Below are 19,933 nucleotides of genomic sequence, written 5' to 3'. Positions count from 1 at the left end.
CGCAAAAGCATGCGATGATGTTCATCAAACATAAGCTTTTGATTTTTTTTTGTTCCTCAACGTGAAATAAGGTGATAATGTGCCGTAGGCTAGATCTGTATTCGTTCCGCATTCATCAGTTATGTAAGTCATGTCAGGTTTGGAGGGTGGCAGTTGATGTGTAAATAAGCACATATGTGTTACATAAGGAAGGTTTTACAATTATTACAATTATCTGTACTGTAAGAAAGGACTGAAGTCCAGTGCAGCTGGTTTAGTACATAATTTGTGTAGTTTGCATTTCGACACCTTCAGAAGCCTTATTCCACTTGACTTTTCTTTGAAGATTCATTTACTTTTTGTACATACTATTAATTTCTTTTACTATTCGTTAATTTCCCGACACTCACAATTATATTGCCGGATCGAGTGTCACATCATCAGAAGCTGCTTTGTTTCTTTTTAGAGTTTTTTTAAAGTTACTTCTGACTGCCGAGATTCATATGGAATTGTGTAACTCTGTTGTTTAGCCCATCACATATGCTAAGTGATGTAAATTAAGTAAACTAAGTAAAATTCTTGCAGTCAGGATGGCCGAGCGGTCTAAGGTCGCAGCTGGAGGTGTGGGTTCGAATCCCACTTCTGACAACTTTATAGGGCAGTCGTGGGCTGGAGGTTAGGGAGCTGGCCCTGTGACCGGAAGGTTGCCGTTTTGATCCCCAGTGCCGACAGTCCATGACCGAGGTGTCCTTGAGCAAGACACCTAACCCCCAACTGCTCCCCGGGCACCGTGGATAGGGCTGCCCACCGCTCCGGGCAAGTGTGCTCACTGCCCCCAGTGTGTGTGTATTCACTAGTGTGTATGTGGTGTTTCACTTCACGGATGGGTTAAATGCGGAGGTGGGATTTCTCCTTTTGTGGGATTAAAAAAGTATCACTTACTTACACTGGGGCTGTGAAACTAATGTATCTAAGAAGTAGTGGAAGCTTATACCCCACCACTTATGTGCACATGACCACACCACTTGCCTCAAACCACACCCAGTTTTTAATATAGACGTCTTTATGTGCTTTCTGATACTGCATGAGGTACTGTTCTCTTAAAACATAGACAGAAGTACTAGGGGTGAAACAACACAATTTTTTAGTTTATTACATAATGTTTTAGTATGATATGGTGGTGTCTCAATTTAATTGACAAAATTGAAGTGACTAAAACTGTGCCTTATTCGGTTTTCTTTCCAATTTACGAGAGCATTCAACATTTTAGAAGAAAAGCTTAGATCTAACGCTGTTGGCCGCAAGCTAAATTGTTGTAACATTGATAGTACATAATAGTTTGATGAACCGCAATGTGTCACGATACATTGTTATTAGACATTCTGTAGCCTAAATTTTGTTTTACCATTTTTATATAGAACTGCATTCATGTGTTGTCCAAAATCGCATAAGCAAGCCTGTTTGGTAGGGAATGAGAATTCGATGACTTGTTAACTACATTTACCTTGTAGCTCCAGTACAGAAGTGAAAAAGCAATCGTCGCACCCCAAATATACGTAGGCTTATGTTTATTTGTATTTTTGCAGAACACAAATATATATTAAATTGGTATATGTTAATGGCCATATTTGTATTGTGGCATGTCTCTACTTATAGATGCAGTAAGATAGCACCTTCTATTACATGCTGACTCACAGCCATATTATGCTTCATCTCTTTCCAGGAGTTTGTTAAGGGTCTGTGTGACCCGGAGCTGCAGAAGGAGGAGTGGTATCCAGTGGATATGCACTGTATCTTCGCTGGTGCTCGTGGCCTCTTTCTGGATCGGTTGCTATGGGACACTAGTGCTGAGGTCCAGGTGCTGGAGCCGGGCCGACTGAAGTTGTTAGGGCGCGCTGAAGCTGTGGTGATGGCACAGAGCCGCGTTCAGCAGTTTGTTGCCCTTTTCCAGGAAAAACGCAGCTTGCCCCCTGACCGAGAGCCCTCAGTCAAGCGCACTTTTAAGACTTTTATGGAGGAGCGGGCAGATAAGTACACAATGGAACTGCTGCTTCTGCCCAGTGCCCTAAAGGAGGAGCTTCTGGGGCTGGCACAAAGCCCTACACAGCCTACAGGTGCTGTAGACCTGGAGCAGGACCGCTCTCAGACCAGCACCCCTGTCACCGAACTCTCCAACCGCATCCTGGGTGCTTCATTTGAGGACAGAACCTCTAGACCCACACCTACACCTGACGCAGTGGTGCTGAACGGACGGCCTACGCACAAGCGCCGCTCATCAGAGAGCGAGCAGAGGGACACTAAGAGGCAGTACTCGCTGGAAAGGCGGGATGAGGAGCCAGAGAGGGAGAAGTCACGTGATGCCAACCAGACACGGACCAAAACACCTGCCAAGGGCACTCTGGTACTGGACTCGGTTGAGCATTCAGATGAGGGCGAAGCCGTGAGCCCAGAGACCAACCTGCGCTGCCTGGTGAACTTCTTTAAGACCATGGGCTACCAGCAGGAGGTGGTGGAGCGGGTGGTGAGGGAGACAGGCCAGACAGAGGACACTTTCCTGCTGCTTGAGCGCATTGTTGAGGAGAGCAAGAAAAGCCAGGGCACACAGGGAGGACAGCACACATCAACCTCCACAGCTGACCTTTCTCCTTCTGCCAACACCAGCTCCACCTCCACGTCCACATACGCCCACCTCCACATCCACAAACGACCCGAGAAGGAAAGGGTGCAGGGCCGGGCTCTAACAGAGATCAAGTCCAAAGAGAACATTAGGGTGTCCAGTAGTAATGGCTTCAGCCAGAAGAGACAGCCTAATACCATAGTGCTGGACGAGGAGGACGATGTTATAGAGATAGGGAGAAAGTCCAGAACTGTGGGGCCGCTGGATCTCAGATCAGACTCCCGGTTTGATTACCTGTCGCGGGGAGGCTCTCAGACAGTGGGGCCTGTCCGGATGGAGACGGTGACCATGCTCCGCAGCTCCTCTCAAGGTCCTGTGGCTTCTGAAACACGACCAAGCTGCTCCTACCAGACAATATCTGGAAGGGTGCCACTGCCCCGCACTGAGCCTCCCGCACTTTCCAAGGCCTTGCCCCTGACAGGGATGGCCCGCTTCCATCAGTCCTTACGGACCCCGTATCAATTGGTATTGCAAAACGAACCCGGCTGCCCAGACCTCAGACATGTTATCATAGATGGTAGCAACGTGGCCATGGCGTAAGTTAAGATTTATTGATGTGTTCATTACTGATTTAGAAATGCATTAATCGTTGCGTTCCACTTAATCGATTTTGTAATGTTTTGTTTACAGTTCATTTGCCAGAATAAAATAGTAGGGCTGGCCCAAATAGTTGGCATTTTCTTTCTATATTTAGTATTCAAAAGTTTTTTTTTAAGTCACAGAAATTAAAGCAAATTACTTTAGATAGAACAGTTACTATTTATGGAAAATGTTTTAAAAAAATTATTATAAGCTGCTCAGTTTAGACGAATGCATCGTAAATTCATGATAGGCATCAACTGCACAGTTTTCTGCATTGCAAATGAAGCCAAAAGTGCAAAGATGCTTCAGGGGAAAAAATGTGTGGGGAAACACTTATCGGATCATGATGATAAAAATTCTCAGTGCAAAGTCAAAGTTTGCAACGAGAAGTTGGTATTTCAGACACAGCCAGCTGTATGAATCATCTCAAATATTTAATGAGAAATAGTGATTCTTTTCCGTGTGCTTCCATCCAATCTGCACTTCCACCTATTCAGGTCTTTTCTGTAACTGCTTCAGGTGGGCCTACTGAAAAACCGTCAATTTAAAACTTGCCAACGCAAACAGCAGATGTGTTTATCATGACAAACCAACCCAAATGACCTGCTGCCGACCAAAATGTGTTGCAGCACCAAGTTAGAGCTTTTGTTGTTTTTTGAGCTGTGACTTTCTTCTAGTTCACGCTCTGTTTTGCATAAGTTTTTAATGACAACTGACACAAACCTGTATAAAAGGCTTATTCTAGGTGTCAGTTGTCATAACACTTTTTCAGTTGTCACTGAAGGCTTATGTAGGTGTCATGTGGCCTTACAGATGCTGCCCTTCAGTAAAACTGTGCAAAGTAATTGCAATAAAGCAATTATTTAATAATTGTGAAAGGCCCAAAAATAGGCTGGTGTTTGACAGACGTACATCCAGTGCAGTCGCTGTGGCCTGAAACACTGGTCAAAGTGGAAGTGTTCTTGTTCCATCAAACAACCAACAGATTATTTTATTTTTTAGTGTGATGTTGAGAACAGATGTTAAAGTATTTTTTTGGAAATATGAGCAAGTATGTGTACACTGTAAAATGCTGTCTGGGCTGGACCTAATGCATAGTCATACATAGAACATGGTAGAATATTTCTGTTTTCTCTGTGTTTTTAAAAAAGCTGTTGCTTCAAAAGAATCAAATTGAATTACAGTGAATTTACTGACTGAATGATCAGAGATTTAACTCTTAATCTAGCCTTGGAAACAAAGTGAAGCTCATTTTTACCCTGTATTTGTGGATGAATGTGCATGATGACCGCTTTGGTTCCAAGTATGTTTTGAGTGTTGAGCATTTTTTAAAGGTTAAGAAGTCACTTCCAGTAAGTTGTGTGAATGGGCATGTTTTTTTAACTCGGGGTATGTGTGTGCGCGTGTGTGTGTGTGTGTGTGTGTGTGTGTGTGTGTGTGTGTGTTTTAGATAAGGTGCAAAATATGTGGGTGAATTTTGTGTTGGCTGAGGTTGTGGGGAGTCTGCCCACACATCTTCACACTTCCTCTTTGCAGATTGCTGCAGATCTTTTTCATCTCTCTCCCCCTCAAATGCTTCTCTTCAGCATTTCTCTGTCTGCTCTTCTCTAGGTGGTTTCCTGCTGGGCCCTAGTAGTTATGAGAACTGTGACTGTGGACACTAAGGTGTGATTAGTGGTATATGAGTAGGAGGCTGACTTACAATAGGGTCCTACTTAAGATTAGTCCCACAACGAGGAAATTTCACCTCCGCGTTTAACCAATCCATGAAGTGAAACGCCACACACACACACTAGTGAGCAGTGAGCACACTCGCCCGGAGCGGTGGGCAGCCCAATCCGCAGCGCCCGGGGAGCAGTTGGGGGTTAGGTGTCTTGCTCAAGGACACCTCAGTTATGTGCTGTCGGCTCTGGGGATCGAACCGGCGACCTTCCGGTCACGAGGCTGGTTCCCTGACTTCCAGCCCACGACTGCCCCACTACTTATAATAGTAATAATAAAGTATAACATCCATGATATTTGTGGGAGGTCACATTTGTGGGCCCATCATTCTGACATTTCTCTGCCCCTCTGTACAGACACATTCTGGGCTGCCCCACCTTTGAAAAATGTGCCCATGTGGTCTAAGGTAGTGTCACTTTGGTGAGTAGTCAAAAAATGACTGCAGTGGTGTCTTTCGGTCACTATTTTTTCTAGAAGGATGTTAAAGATGCTATCAATCAGCATAATCAGATATCACCATTTGCACACCATATGAATGAAGTAATACAAATAAGCTTCTTTTGCTCCATCTTACAATTAGCCATTCATCTAAACTCATGTTTACCTCTTTCAGGAAGGAGGAACTGGATTCCCTACCTGATCTGTGTGTTGATGGTTTAAACCGATGACCTGTATGTAATCTGCAATGTTTCAGTGCCAGCAGTTACATATAATTCCAGTAGGATTGTTCAGAATAGGGCACAAAGCCCTAAATATGTCAGTATATCACAAGTAAACACATAGCAATTCACAAATTGACACGGTAACATATACATGTTCATTGGTAAATTTGCAGCCACACCCTCTTATGCACACAAGCTACCTGTGCTGCTACCTTTGCGTTTGAAGGTGGAGAAGGTTCACCCCACGGCCCCTGTGTGCTCTGCCCAGTTTCAAGAGTGACCCACACCTAGAGCTAGTCCGATTCTAGACGTCAGCTGCTTTTGCTAACGGTAATTAAATAGAAAGAGCTTAAGTGTGAACACAAGCCAGAGCTAAATGCTGGCAGGACTGACATGGCAATTTGCTTGCACGAGATCTAATATAGTTCCTCTTTGCTTATGGGCTCTTATGGAAACAGAAGCCAACACAGTAAAACAATGACATCTTGATTTAAGGGGAATTCCGCAGATTTCCACTGACGTCTTTTATAATTCAGCTAATAAGATGTAAATCAAGTGATTCAGAGTGGTTTTATGTTAAATGCTCTGTTCTACAGAAACTTACTAGGTCAAGAAATGGTCACAGGAGTGGTGATCAGACCCGGAAGAGTGAAATACTTCTAAAAGCTACATCACAAAGTTATTACAGTAACTGCGTTAGAAAGTTACGAATACACTGCCTGATGTCTTTGACATTTGTTTTTTGATAGTTTTGAACCACATGCACCAGGTTTATGGCAGGGAGTTACATGCAAGGTGATTTAAGGTAGAGTAGTCACATTTCATCTGGAACTCAGACACGTTGAGATAGTTAATATAATGGCTCTATTTGTTTGTACAATGTTTAATTTTCAGGATTTGAAAGTGAAAATGTCAGTGGAGTGTGGTTGTGTGTGTATGTATGTGTGTGTGTGTGTATATATATACATATGCATGCATGTGTGTGTGTGTGTGTGTGTGTTATGTATTTTACTGTTTTCCACTTTGTCCAAAGTAAAATACAGCCAATCTGTTGACGAGTGGCTGAGATGGCTGTGTCTGTCAGACAGGCTGTAGAGAGACTGACTCCAGAATGCCTCACGCTTCATGTGTGCGCAAGTGTGGGCAAACCAAAACATCATAATGTGGAAACGAGTCCAAAGCTTTCGACATACTAACAATAAATGTCCTTCTGGTATGTAGCGTCATTGTATGGTGTATCATGAAAGTGCTGCAAATCTTCTTCGGCTGCTCCCTTTAGGGGTCGCCACGGCGGATCATCTGCCTCCACCTTGCCCTATCCACTGCCTCCTCTACTTTCACACCAACCATCTCCATGTCCACCTTCACTACATCCATAAACCTTCTCTGAGGTCTACCTCTTCTCCTTCTGCCTCGCAGCTCCATCTCCAACATTCTTTGCCCAATATATCCACTATTCCTCCTCAACACATGTCCAAACCATCTCAACCTGGCCTCTCTGGCTTTATGAAAGTGCTGCAAATGCTTAGCCTTAAAGTGGCTGCCATGTCATGGGGGACAAAACACATATTGTGTGATTATTCAGTTTGAGTGAGCTTAATTTGTACATTCAGTAGTTGTTTGTGCGGCAGCTGGTTTCACTGTTGTGATGTAACGTGCGATTGCATGTTGAAATATTTGTTCAGGATATATTTTTGTTTCAACATACTGTAGTTTCAGGATTTTGGTTCCTCATCAGGAACTTGCTTAATTCTTAAAGTGGTAAGATAACCCCGTCAGGAGAGCAGGTGATGCTGATACTGTAGCTGATACCCATAGGTAAAACTACGAGGAGTTTTCAGGTTTTTTTTTTTTTGTTGTTAGAAGTACATGTGAGAAATGAATGGGATTTTTTGCATATTTGACAATGTATGTTTCCAGATTGGCTAGGTTATTTTACTGTCTACGTCAGCTGCGGTACATTCAGCAACACTTCCTGTTGAAAATCACTTTCTCTTGTAGAGGGAAGTTCCCTCTTAAGTGTATGTGTGAGATCTTTGAGCCTAGATAAAATGCAGGTGTTTGTTTTTGCACTTCTGTTCTGTGTGTATTGTTATGAATGATTTCCTTGGAGATTTAATCTCAGACCTTTTCCTGAGAATAATTCGAATAAGGGGAATTTTACTTCTTTTAGAATTTAAAGGTGCATACAGTGTGACTCAGACTTTACAAACTTCAAACACAAGTTTTTGACTCTGTCTTTATTTCGTAAGAGCCTTTTTTGTGTTACGGTTATTACATTGATATATTACCTGTCAGGAACCACCACATTCATTAGTCTGTTTTCTTTCCAGTCATGGACTAAATCGAATCTTTTCCTGCCGTGGGATTGCCATCGCTGTGGAGGCTTTCTGGCGGAGAGGTCATAGAGAGATTACTGTGTTTGTACCCCAGTGGAGGCAGAAGAAAGACCCCAACATTACTGGTTAGTGCCTAGTACATTCATTCACCTCAGGTTTGTTAATGTGGTTTAGGTTTAATCTGAGCTTCTGCATCGTAGTCTTGAGCTGCTGTGTTCGTTCAGTTGTTACAGATGATAAAGTTCTCGTTCACTGTGTACCATCAGACTTGAAATTTTGAAGTTAACTGTTCCTTGTTCCTCCTAGAACAACACTTCCTTAATCAGCTAGAGGACTTGCGATTGCTCTCTTTTACTCCTTCCAGAGAGGTCTGTGGACAAAGGATCTCTTCACATGATGACAGGTATAAGCTCCTTAAAGAGGTCAATCTTTGCCGCTAATGCACTTAAGTCTTGGGCCATCCCACTTGAAGTATCATACACCCCTTCCCCCACTCTGGCCCATTCCAAACTTCACTCAGAAGATCTCTTTGGAGATGAATTGCTGAAACCTGAACCTGTACATATCAGCAGTTGCACTGACCTAACCTTTAATGTTGTGTGTATCTCACAGGTTCCTGCTTCATCTGGCAGAGAAGACAGGAGGCATCATCGTCACCAATGACAACCTGAGGGACTTTGTTAATCAGTCCGACGCTTGGAGAAATATAATTCGGGAGAGGTACATTTGAGTCTCTGTTTCGGGATAGAACATCTTTGTTTCTTAACAACATTTATCTTCCGTTAGTTTTTGTTATGCTTCTTGCGTCCATAAATAATGTCCATCCAGTTTAGCTTTGTTTGTAGTATACGATAATGGTGGGATTTTGAGTGCTTTTACAGAGCCGAGTCTTATCGTCTAGTGTGAGCCCCCTCATAACAAAATAAATAACATTTTGAAAGACTGACAGTAAGTGTGTGATGCTCACCTTCTTTTTTTTTGTGTAGTGAATGCCCGGCTTTATCTGTGTTGTAGCGCCCAGCAAAATCCAGCAGTATCAGTTCATTCCTAATGAGCTTTCAGACGCTGGTAAACCAGGGAATAAACTGTGTTGTCTTATTTGGGATTTAACTGTGACTGTCCTCTTTTCAGACTCCTGCAGTTTACCTTTGTTGGAGACCATTTCATGATCCCAGACGATCCCCTGGGTAAGCACGGACCTCACCTGGAGCTGTTCCTGCGCAAAGATGGCCAGTGAGTTTTATAGAAAACTACCCTGTTTGTTTACAGCTGAAATTACATATCCGCATGTGGTTTTTGCAAACGTGCCTAGAAGAAGTATGTGACGTCATCCTCCTTTTATGCATATTCAGACGGAGTACTGTCACCGACCTGCAAGTCACACCTTTGGGCTACGCACAGACGCTTCAGCCGGTACCGCACGCCTTCCCCTCCCAGTCCAGGCAGCCGTCACATTGGCCACATTCTGGCCCACCTGACTGGCATCCGCCTCGGCCGTCCTCTTCCCCACCTCCTTCTCAGCGCTCGCCCTTGGAAACCACAGAGTTGAAGAAGAAGTTGTACGACATCTTTCCCGACCAGAAGCAGCGCATCGACCGCATCCTCAACGACAACCCTTACATGAGGGACCTCAACGCACTGTCGGGCCTCCTGCTGGGCTGAGCACTACACCTCTGTTTTACTCGAATAAAAAGCCTTTGAATGTTAAACATGTACAGTCCAAGCAGCATATATTTGTTGTACATATTTATTATGAATAATCTTCTCATAATTTATCTGTTAAAAACTTTGTTCTAAAAGGTGTTCCTGCCACACAGCTGTGTTTAAACTGGCTTTGCTACAATGACCGCCTGAGGACGGTTCCTTTTTTTTTTTTTTTTTCTGGTTTTGGTATGTGTGCCAGTTGCCACATTGCTTTTGAATATTGACCTTTTTGAGTCAAAAAGCAGATCAGTTTTTCTTAAAGTGTACAATAGGCAGTTGGAGAATTTCTGTATTATAAAGTGCCCTCCTGAAGTGCCCTAAGAATCTGTTTGACTTATAGACCTGGTCGCTTGATTTCTCACTTTTACAGTACAGTGCTTCTGGGGTGATGAAGGTGAAGTGCGTCCTTGCTATGAAGCTGTCTGGAGGCCCCCTCCCAAATGACTGTCTTCAAAGCCGGACGTACTGAAAGCCTTGAGAATTTCACAGAATCATTACTCAGTTTTTTAGTACTCCCGTTTCCTTCTCTCGATTGGGCAACCCACCGAATTTACAAGCAGTGACTTCACATGTGAAACTGTCCAGCTGACCTAAATTTGTCCTGCTGTGACTAAGTTGACCAGCAGAGGGCTGTATGAGTGTAGAATCTCTTGACTAGCTTGCCACAATGTCTGTACTGATGTCTGAAAACAGAACCCGATGTACAGTTGTAAAAAGAAAACAGAATTATTTGGAAATTCTTCCATATGTTGCCACTACAATGGAAATGTTGCACATTGTCTTTGTTCCCATCCTGTTAACCTTTTTTGCAGTCTTCATTATGTTCAGCAGGGGGTCTTAATTTGTCGATTTATATCATTTGGAGGACTTTTTTGTTTGAAGTGGGGAAGGAGAAAACCTGTGCAAGCAGCATGACTATCCAGGCGAGCTGTGGGTATCTCACAGTGAGGCTGCAGGATCTGTGCTAGTTTGCTTTTTTTCTGGATGGCAGTGTTAATAAAGGCCATTATGTGTTTATTGGACTTTTTTTTTTTTTTTTTCGCCACCTGCAAGTACCTGATCACTAGCCACGTTCATGGTTTTGCGAAAATATAATTAAAATATTTAGCCTATTTTGAAGTCGAGCAGGTCCAGTTGGGTTATGTTTTATTCATTTTGAAGTACAGTAATTTTCATTCCCAGTTCTGGGAACCCCATGAAATTCCCAAATTTCCATGTTTCCCCTGCTCTTACATGATGAACGGTTTAATTACCTCATGGGGTTAATCAAGTTCTAGTGTGCTTGAGCAGGGAAAATGTAGAAATGTCCATGTGGCGCTACGTGGGGTCCCAGCACTGGGATTGAACATACTTCATATCCACAAGTATCAAGACAGCCCTTTTAATTTGTGACTTTATCTACTTTAAGGTGGATCCATTGCTGACACAGACGTTCAGTTGTGCACATGCAGCTTATATAAACTCTTTTGAAAAGTTTGGATGCTCTGAAGCAGCCACACAAGCCTTTAGAGATCTCTGCGCCAACTGTCGGATGAGTATAAAGCCCCACAGCATTGGACTGGGGACCAATTGGACTGTTTTCTGGAGTGGTGAAACACCATCTAATGCCTTTGTGGTGAATTTAAATGGTGTTTATGATCCAGAGGAGGGGAATTCTAACTCTTTTCAGACGTTCTGCATGATTCAAACGTCATTCAGAGTGGTATGATGTGAAATATAAGTTTATACGACACTTACCAACCTTATAGTGGTGCTAACAGGAACCAAGGGTAATGTCTAAACTGCAAATATAGCCATTTTTATACTCTCCAAAATGAACACATAAAAAGTTAATAGTAAAACAGTGGCAGTTTCTTTAAGTATTATGTAAGTATGGAGATGGTTGGTGTGAAAGTAGAGTGGAGGCAGATGATCCACTGTGGCAAACCCTAAAGGGAGCAGCCGAAAGAAGAAGAAGAAGTAAGTACCTTTCAGTACCTCACCTGTTGTAAAAATAAATGCTCAGGTACCAGGCAGTATATTCAGAACCGTTTAGTGTAGTGTAGCCTTTAAAGGCATTAAACTCTTCAGGTGTCTGGTTCCTATAACCACTGCTGTGAATACCTCATTAAAATTTTCGAGGGTTTTCAAATGAAACCACTCTGAATGTGACTGCTTAAATGTGAATGATTTAGATATGCAGAAATTTGAAAAACAAATTCCAATTAATACTTTTGGGTTTCCTCCGGGTTCTCCGGTTTCCTCCCACAGTCCAAAGACATGCAGTCAGGCCAATTGGACATGCTAAATTACCCCTGGGTGTGAGTGACTGTCTGTGTCTGTCTGTCTGCCCTGAGATGGACTGTCGACCTGTCCTGGGTGTATCCTGCCTTCCGCCCGAAGACTGCTGGGATAGGCTCCAGCACCCCCCCGCGACCCTGATGGAGAAGCGGCTTAGAGGATGGATGGATGGATGGATGGACTTTTAATCATTTTAGAAGAAACACTAGGTGAGTATTTGTGTTTGGACATATAGGGCCAGTTTCCCAGACTCACGTTAAGCCATAACCAAATCTAAATGAGATGTTCAAACACCATTGCATTTGTGAGTTCAAGGCTAGGCCTGATCCATGTCCATAATACTGGCCCCCTAGTTCATCTGCCGTGCTCCCTCCCTGTGTGTGTCTCTGTCCTGTATGTGAATCGAACAAGCAGTAGAGGGAGACATTTTCATTTCCTGAAGGCCAGTTTTGGCTGACCTTGGCACTCAGCAGGGAATGACTTGCGTAGAGCCTTCTTATAGAATGCCCATCCACTCTCACATGGGGTCAGGGGTTCATAAGCCAGTTACACTGCACAGTAATGGTTTAAGTCATCTCACACATCTTGCTCCATGTACGTAAATATTCCTTGACTCAGGAGTCAAGCCTGTTTTTTTTTTCCTTACTGTGTTATTTTCAACAAAACCAGGGCAGATCTATTGTTTTTATCTGTAGCTAGGCCCCATATCTCTCATAAGTGATTAGCCTTGATAGCTTACAATTGGTTTTGTCACTCTTTGCTGGGGGGTGTCCCTACCTCACATTGTGATCAGGTTCTCTGAGCTTGCGTAAGAGGTGATCTCTGAAAGCTCCCTCATTATGCTGAGCTTGTATTTTGAGCTGAAGCAGATGGGTCACCTGAACTCTGGAGTACGAGGAGAACACCACCTGTTTGGAACTGGCCTGCTGTAATGATTACTGTAATATGATTATGTGCTAAGCTGCCATCACTGTGCATGATACTACAAAATGATTACGTTACATTTACGGCATTTGGCTGACGCTCTTATCCAGAGCGACTTACAATTTGAACATTTTACACAGGTAGGCCAAGGTGGTGTTAGGAGTCTTGCCCAAGGACCCTTATTGGTATAGTGTAGGGTGTTTGCCCAGGTGGGGATTGAACCCCAGTCTACAAGGCAAAGGTGTTCACCACTACACTAACCAACCACACAATGACCTAACAACATAATACTGGGTGTCGGTGCATTCAGTTACTGCATAAGCGCCGAGGGACGAATTCTTGTCTTTATATACTGTAGCATAGTCAGGGGTCAGGGCATTGCATTAACTCTGAAATAGCAAATATGGATAGAAGACTGAATGTTCATGCGTTTCACTGCCCTCGCTTGTCCCCACTGTCGTTACTATTTACTTTAGATTTCCAAAATTACACTGTTTGCTGTTTTGTTTTGTCTGATCTATTTTTGGAGTTGTGCCCTGGGGTTCCAAATGCAACAGCGGTGCATTACACTCAGTCTTAGGTTGGAATCTCTGCCTCAAAAGCTTTATAATGCTTGCTGTACCAGCATGCAAACATAAAGCATCCAGCCTCGGTAACTCAGAAAGGCCCCCAAAAGTGCGTTAGTGAGTTGATAGAATGATCCCTTGAAAGCATTACCACAGAGCTGCAACTTTCATGTGCTAGTCAATTATCTGAAAGTCATCACAAGGGGTCAAGAATCGTGGGTTGGCTTAATGGATTCCAACCACTGCTGCTTTCATCAATGGACCATTTCCTCATGCTGACATATTTAATCCAGGATACATCTCTTTTGACATGTTTAATCCCAATGAACCCTTTGCTTAGTATATGCTTCTGCCATCTAAGAAGAATCCCTGTAAATCTTGAGTTTCTTTTAGCATCAAAAAAAAAAATGCAGGGAAGTGCAGTGAACAACCCTAGGCACCGTTTGTATGTGCTTGAAGCTCATGGGGGGATTGCTAGAGCCTATCTATCCCAGGACAGGTCGCCAGTCCATTGCAGGTAAAAAGAATACAAGAATTGATTTGGATTATGGATGATTTATCTAAATCCAAGGCATTCGAAGAGACAGTAATAACCTAAATATATGCAAAATCATCATATATAGGGTGCTTTCCACTGAAAAGTCCCAAAACCACATTTCAACTTTGTATTTCATTTGCATTTTTTCCAGTTGTCGTTGTTATTTTAACAGATCTGTTTGATTCATTTTAAAGTAATATTGAAAGATTTAGGTTTATCATTAAACTCTTCATAAACTCTTTATACATTTTTATTGAGGAATGATCTCATATTTTCATGCGACTACTGAAACAGACTTTTAGGCCAGAGGTGGAGTCTTATTTTAGCCACACCCTTGCATTTTAGAGCAGGAAGTAGGACCGCACCTCTGTTCCTCATGGCCGCATGGTGGGCAGTTAGATCCCATTATTCAGGAAATGTCTCCCAAAGTCTGAAAACCAGTGTAACATTAAGAATTTTCACTCATAAACAGACGTCTTCTGCATTTACGTCAACCCGTTTCCATAAAAGACATGATCATGGTCACTCCTGAAACCTGTGGTCTAGTTTCAGTGATGACATGATTGTGCTGGTAATGACAAAATGTGTCATTTTTAAATCGTAAAATGTAATATTTAAAAAAATTAAACATAATTAAGGTATAGAGTGACTCTAAAGGATTTGGGTCTAAATTCCACATGAGTGTGAAATGGGTTTTCAACTATGACTTTGGCAAAATTGGTCATATAAGTTTGTCAGTTGTTATGAAAGGCTTATGTAGGTGTTGTGCAGTCTTTTGTAATGTATTACCAAAAGCTCTAAAAGAGTAGAGTCTACTGGTCAAAGTGAGGGAGGCTGGGGAGAAACGTAGACCTCCCCTTATCTGTTCCTTTGCCCTTTTATATCTGAACACGGCAGGAAAGCAGACAAACAGAACACTTTCTCTGTTCTGTCCAGGGAGGAAGGCTCAAATACCATCAACATTCTGAAAGAGCTCAACATTCTCAGGCACTCCTCCAAATCTCTCCTCCCACCAAAATCCCCCTCTCCTTCATCTGCTTCCCTGCTTTGGACCTTTTACCTCTCTGACTTTCTCTCAGCAGTTCTCTCTCTGTCCCTCCACTTCACTCTTAAATACACACACAAATGCCCACTCTGTGGTGGGACAATGTGCTTACATAACCAGTAAGTAATCCCCTAACAGGCCTCCCCCACCCCTCTGCTCCATGTAAGCTCACCCGGCCACAGTGGGCCAGTCCTGTCTGCTGAGATTACCAGCTAGGAAGTGATGGACCCCTTTAATCTTTAATCATAAACATGCCACCGCAGATGCATTTATTTTCACAGCGTGAGCAAAACCAAAAGCCCGAAACAACAGGCAGTTTAGTGTAAAAGAAGACTGCACAGATTGCTATGCGACTAATCAGAAGCAAGGCTTCACTTGCAAGAATGTTATTGTGGAGTATTTACTGAATAGACTCAGTGTGCACAGAGATTATCAGGGTGGGGGTGTGGGAGGGGTGTGTGTGTGTGTGTGTGTAGGGATTTACAGATGAAATGAGTTCCATAACAAACAAAAGAGCACTGAGTTGTCGGTTTTTTAGATACATATTCCTCATTGACAAAAGGCAGAGACCACCCTTCATTTATTTAATATTCCACCAAAGCATCTATAAAGTATAAGTTCCTCATTTTTCTGGAGATATTTCTGAGGAAATTTGAAATGAGATCATCTAATTGGCTGGGAAAAAGTCCATGCTAGGAAAAGAAGTGAAAAAACAGAAGTTTCCAAAACTGGAGTTATTAAAACTAAAATTAAAGCACACAGAGAAAGTAGGACTCCATACATCCCTGAAAGACCTGGTAGACCACCAAAACTGTTATCGTCAGGCAAACAGCACTTCCATCTTTGATCTTTGAGAGAGAGGAGAAAATCAAGATCTACTTTTAATTCAGATCTGAAAAAATCCACAGGTGTTTGTTGCATCGACTTCTCTGAAATGCTTAAGTCTGAAAGCGTGTGTAGCTGTCAAAGATTGTGTAGCCACCCCAGGGTCCAGACTTCAGCATCACTGAAGGTATTTGGAATGATTTGGTTCATAAGAAGCAGAAAATGCAGCCAACTTCTAAAACTAAAATTTGGAGGTATGAAAAAATATCCCTAACTGAAAGCAAGGCTTCTGGAAAGAATGAAAGCTGTAATAAAGGCAACAAGTGGACACATTAAATACTGAAAAGGCTGATATTATATTTATTTGTTGAGGCCTCTGTGTAATTTTCAGTTTTTTTCCCCTTTATACTGAAAAATGAACAATTTGTACTTAATGGCCATTTTCACTTGTACTGATGGATAGTCTCTGATTTGCACAGCATCGTGCCTTCAAAACAGTTGCACTTTGATTGTATAGAAGTAGTGACTGTAGCCAGTATGTTGCACAGATAATCAGCCAATTAAATCTACCCCATGTATCAACGGAAACAGGCCACTACAGACAAAAGGACCACTTTAGGACCACTGCTGATTTTATATTATTTACTGGTGTACCATTTTCAGCATAGTACCCACAGTGACGTGGTTGTGGCCTGTTAGTTGGTGATGTGTTGGTTTGAATGTATCAGGTGTAAAGTCTACCTGGATAGTACAATAAACTGGATAATGTTGCACACACACACACACACGCGCACACATCATCTAAACTGCTTATCCTCCTGGGTCGTTGGTGTATAATGTTGCAATTAAGTTTTTTTGTTATGTTTTTGTTTTTTTTATTAGATCACCCCACATAATTGTCAACAAAATAATTTGTTATGAAACATCACAGCATTGGTTTCACTAACTATCCCGTTCCAAAGGAGTGAGTTTACATAAATTTGCTGACCAAGCAAGCAGGCAGTAGTCACACTGATGCTGTGAGGCGCTCCTGCATCTGCCCCACATTTTGTGGAGGGAGAGGGACAACCAGGCGGAGTGTTTTCTCTGAATGCACTGTTTTGACTCCTCCATGTGGCATGCCGGCTGCACCCGTGGCTCAGGGAGGAGCCGCTCCCTTCCCTCCATCTGCTGCAGAGCCACAAACAATGATGTCATTTCCTCCCGGCGGCTGAGCTAGCAACTTTGGGAGCTGAAAAAGCAAGCAGGGGCCAATACATCATGAAAGGCTGCTCACTTTTACGGACTTGTGTTCCAGACACTCTCTCCGTTCACTTGTACATCGTCCAGTTCAAACAGGCCCTTCCAAAGTGCTGCACTCTAGGAGCCTTCACATGGTGTTTATTTAGGAGGAGGGAATGGCAGTACTGCAAGGACTGGAGTTTCTGTTTGTGAACAAATGACTCATGATGACATTAAACCTCTTGCCATATTATGACATCTTCTGTTCAGATTTGGCTGCTCGTCAAGCAGTGACACAGAGGTGATGTGCAGGCCTGGGTATCTGCATGCAAGGTCTTTGTTTCTCCAGTACACAAACTCATTTCAGCTGAGAGTCAGACTGTTTATATGCCGTTTGCATACGTCCAGTCTGACAGGAATGTTAGATGTGAGAAAAAGGTGGCTTTTTTAAGCACAGGGCAAGCACGTCTGGCAAAATGCTGAGTGTGTTTAAAGATTAAGATTAAGATTAAGTGATTAAGATTAAGTGGCCCTTATTAGTCCCACAACGGGGAAATTCCACCTCTGCATTTAACCCATCTGTGATGGGAAACACCACATACACTCTAGTGAGCACACACACACTAGGGGGCAGTGAGCACACTTGCCCGGAGCGGTGGGCAGCCCAATCCGCAGCGCCCGGGGAGCAGTTGGGGGTTAGGTGTCTTGCTCAAGGACGCCTCAGTCATGTGTCATTGGTCCTGTGACTTTCCACTGAACAATGTTCAAATGTCTGCTTAATTTGACATTTTCTGACGTAATTCAGGCTTTGTTGATGTTTGAAACACTGTAGAGGTTACAGTGTGCTATTTAACTCGCAAAGCTTATACAGAGAACGATGTGGCCAAGTTCAAGAACTGAAAATGTGCACCAGATTAAGTGAACTCACCCTATTCTTCTGCTAGATGAAGGATGTAACCACGTGGGTTCATATATCATATATTGGGTCAGATATCATTAACATGCTATAATCTCCCAGTGTCAATGCTACACACACCTTGGCATGTTGTTGTCTTAAAACCCATTGAAACGGTTGCAACTTTGAGATATATCCAGAGGTGGACGAAGTACACAAACCATGTACTTGAGTTAAAGTCGAGACCCCCAAGGTAAAATATTCCTCCAGTAAAAGTAGAAGTTCCTCCCTTTAGACCTCCACTTGAGTAAAAGTACTAAAGTATTTCCCTTCAAATGTACTTAAGTATAAAGTAAAAGTACTAAAAGAGTAATTCTGGCTCTGATGTCCTGTTATCATTTTTATAACCAGACTGGCTTCATGAACTCATTTCAGGTGAAAGTCCTCCAGCGTCTCTCTTGGTAAACCAGTCTTTTAATAGAACGTGATTAATTAGTGACGCTGACGTCTATTAAAATGATCAGAAGCACAAAACACTGAAGGTAAACAGTTTCCATCAGGGAGAACCGAGTGGCTCTGAAATCACTTTTTACACACAAGCAAAGTTTCAGTTTCAGATGACTTTATAAATTAGTTACAAGCTGAATAAAAACTGGCTTTAAACTCAGGATCACAGATGAGCTCCTTTACTGTGTTGATCTGTAGGCGTCTGTTCATAAACATAAACCAGCCCAAACTCATTTACTATAAAATGAAATGGTGTTTGTAGAAATTCAGAAAAAAGAAACAGGCCAGTCTCGACTGCATATGTGGACATATTTCTATATTGTGGTGTTTTTACAGGTTAGGTTAGTTCATCATTGGTGCTCTGGCTTTGCGCTTCTTTTGTTTTGACATGTTACGTTTTTATACACAGAGAAACCAAAAGGAACGACAGATTTCTACAAATGTAGGAGGAAAAAGTCAGATATTAGACTCTGAAATGTAGTGGAGTGAAAGGGAAAAGTCGCCCAGAATGGAGAAACTTAAGTACAGATACAGAAAAAACTACTTAAGTACAGAAACCAATTACATTTACTCAGTTACTGTCCACCACTGGATATAGCTATAGAAAATCACTGTATAATATTGATGGGCATTAGTATCAGAAAAACATGCTATGTATAGTTAGAGTGGCTAAGCTTTGAAGGACCAACTGGGTGAACCAGTCTGCTACGGCGCCACCCTGAGGCAGCCCAGAGCTGCAGCTGACTGTGCAGCAGCTCATCACTGAGATTTGAGCTGCAGTTTTCCCCTAACAGACAGCACAACATCAGAAAAGGCTTATTTTCAGAATTTTAACTTTGAGACATTCAAGGAATCCAAGAGGTTAATTAGCGACCTCCAGGACCCCCTGTATTTCGCACCTCGGACGTAACGATGAGATTAAGAAGGATTTTACTTGCCATATATCATTTTTGCAGCGCAGACAGCCGCGTCTATGAAGACATGCACCCACAGGCGCCTCATTCCTGTTTTGTTTTTTTTTGCATATAATCCCAGAATCACTAAGTGACACGAAGTGAAAGGTATCTCCCTGCTCCTTCCAGACAGACTGCTCGCTGTTGCCACCAGGCAGTAAATTATTTATAAGCCTAAGAAATAGACTGGTGTGGGAATCGCAACTGGATAGGGAAGCTTAATTACACCACACAGTGCTCTGTTAACTAACAGCATAGGTGACGGCCTTTAAGACTGGCCTGTGGTATCACCTTATTTGCCCCCCCCCCCCGCACTGGTGGTCGCTATGCTTTGCATTAATACAAACCTATATTAAAAACTCATAGACACGGTAAACTTCACACCCGCTCACACTCCTTCGCGTCTAATATGACGCATCACACCCTCGTTCCTCAAGTTCATTAGTTATTTTTCGCGCTCGAGTTGCGTTCACAGCGCCTCTAGTGGCGCAGCTGGGAAGCTATTTCAGCAGCA

The 19,933-nt window shown here is 42.7% G+C and overlaps 1 protein-coding gene across 1 annotated transcript in view; it reads left to right on the top strand.

Moving 5' to 3' along the window:
* Positions 1–10,687, top strand: part of n4bp1 (nedd4 binding protein 1) — a 13,068-nt gene extending 2,381 nt beyond the window's left edge. Inside the window, exons 2-7 of the mRNA XM_017691344.2 lie at positions 1,703–3,192; positions 7,956–8,086; positions 8,268–8,364; positions 8,574–8,681; positions 9,093–9,194; positions 9,314–10,687. Of these exons, the coding sequence (XP_017546833.1) occupies positions 1,703–3,192; positions 7,956–8,086; positions 8,268–8,364; positions 8,574–8,681; positions 9,093–9,194; positions 9,314–9,623 (2,238 nt within the window). The 3' untranslated portion in view covers positions 9,624–10,687. The remainder of the gene's footprint in view (positions 1–1,702; positions 3,193–7,955; positions 8,087–8,267; positions 8,365–8,573; positions 8,682–9,092; positions 9,195–9,313) is intronic.
* The last annotated feature ends 9,246 nt before the right edge of the window (positions 10,688–19,933 follow it).

The sequence above is a fragment of the Pygocentrus nattereri genome, chromosome 7 (assembly GCF_015220715.1).
Source record: "Pygocentrus nattereri isolate fPygNat1 chromosome 7, fPygNat1.pri, whole genome shotgun sequence".
Classification (NCBI taxonomy): Eukaryota; Metazoa; Chordata; class Actinopteri; order Characiformes; family Serrasalmidae; genus Pygocentrus; species Pygocentrus nattereri.
Note: the sequence above shows the minus strand (reverse complement) of the source record. Positions and strands in the feature narration are given on the sequence as shown.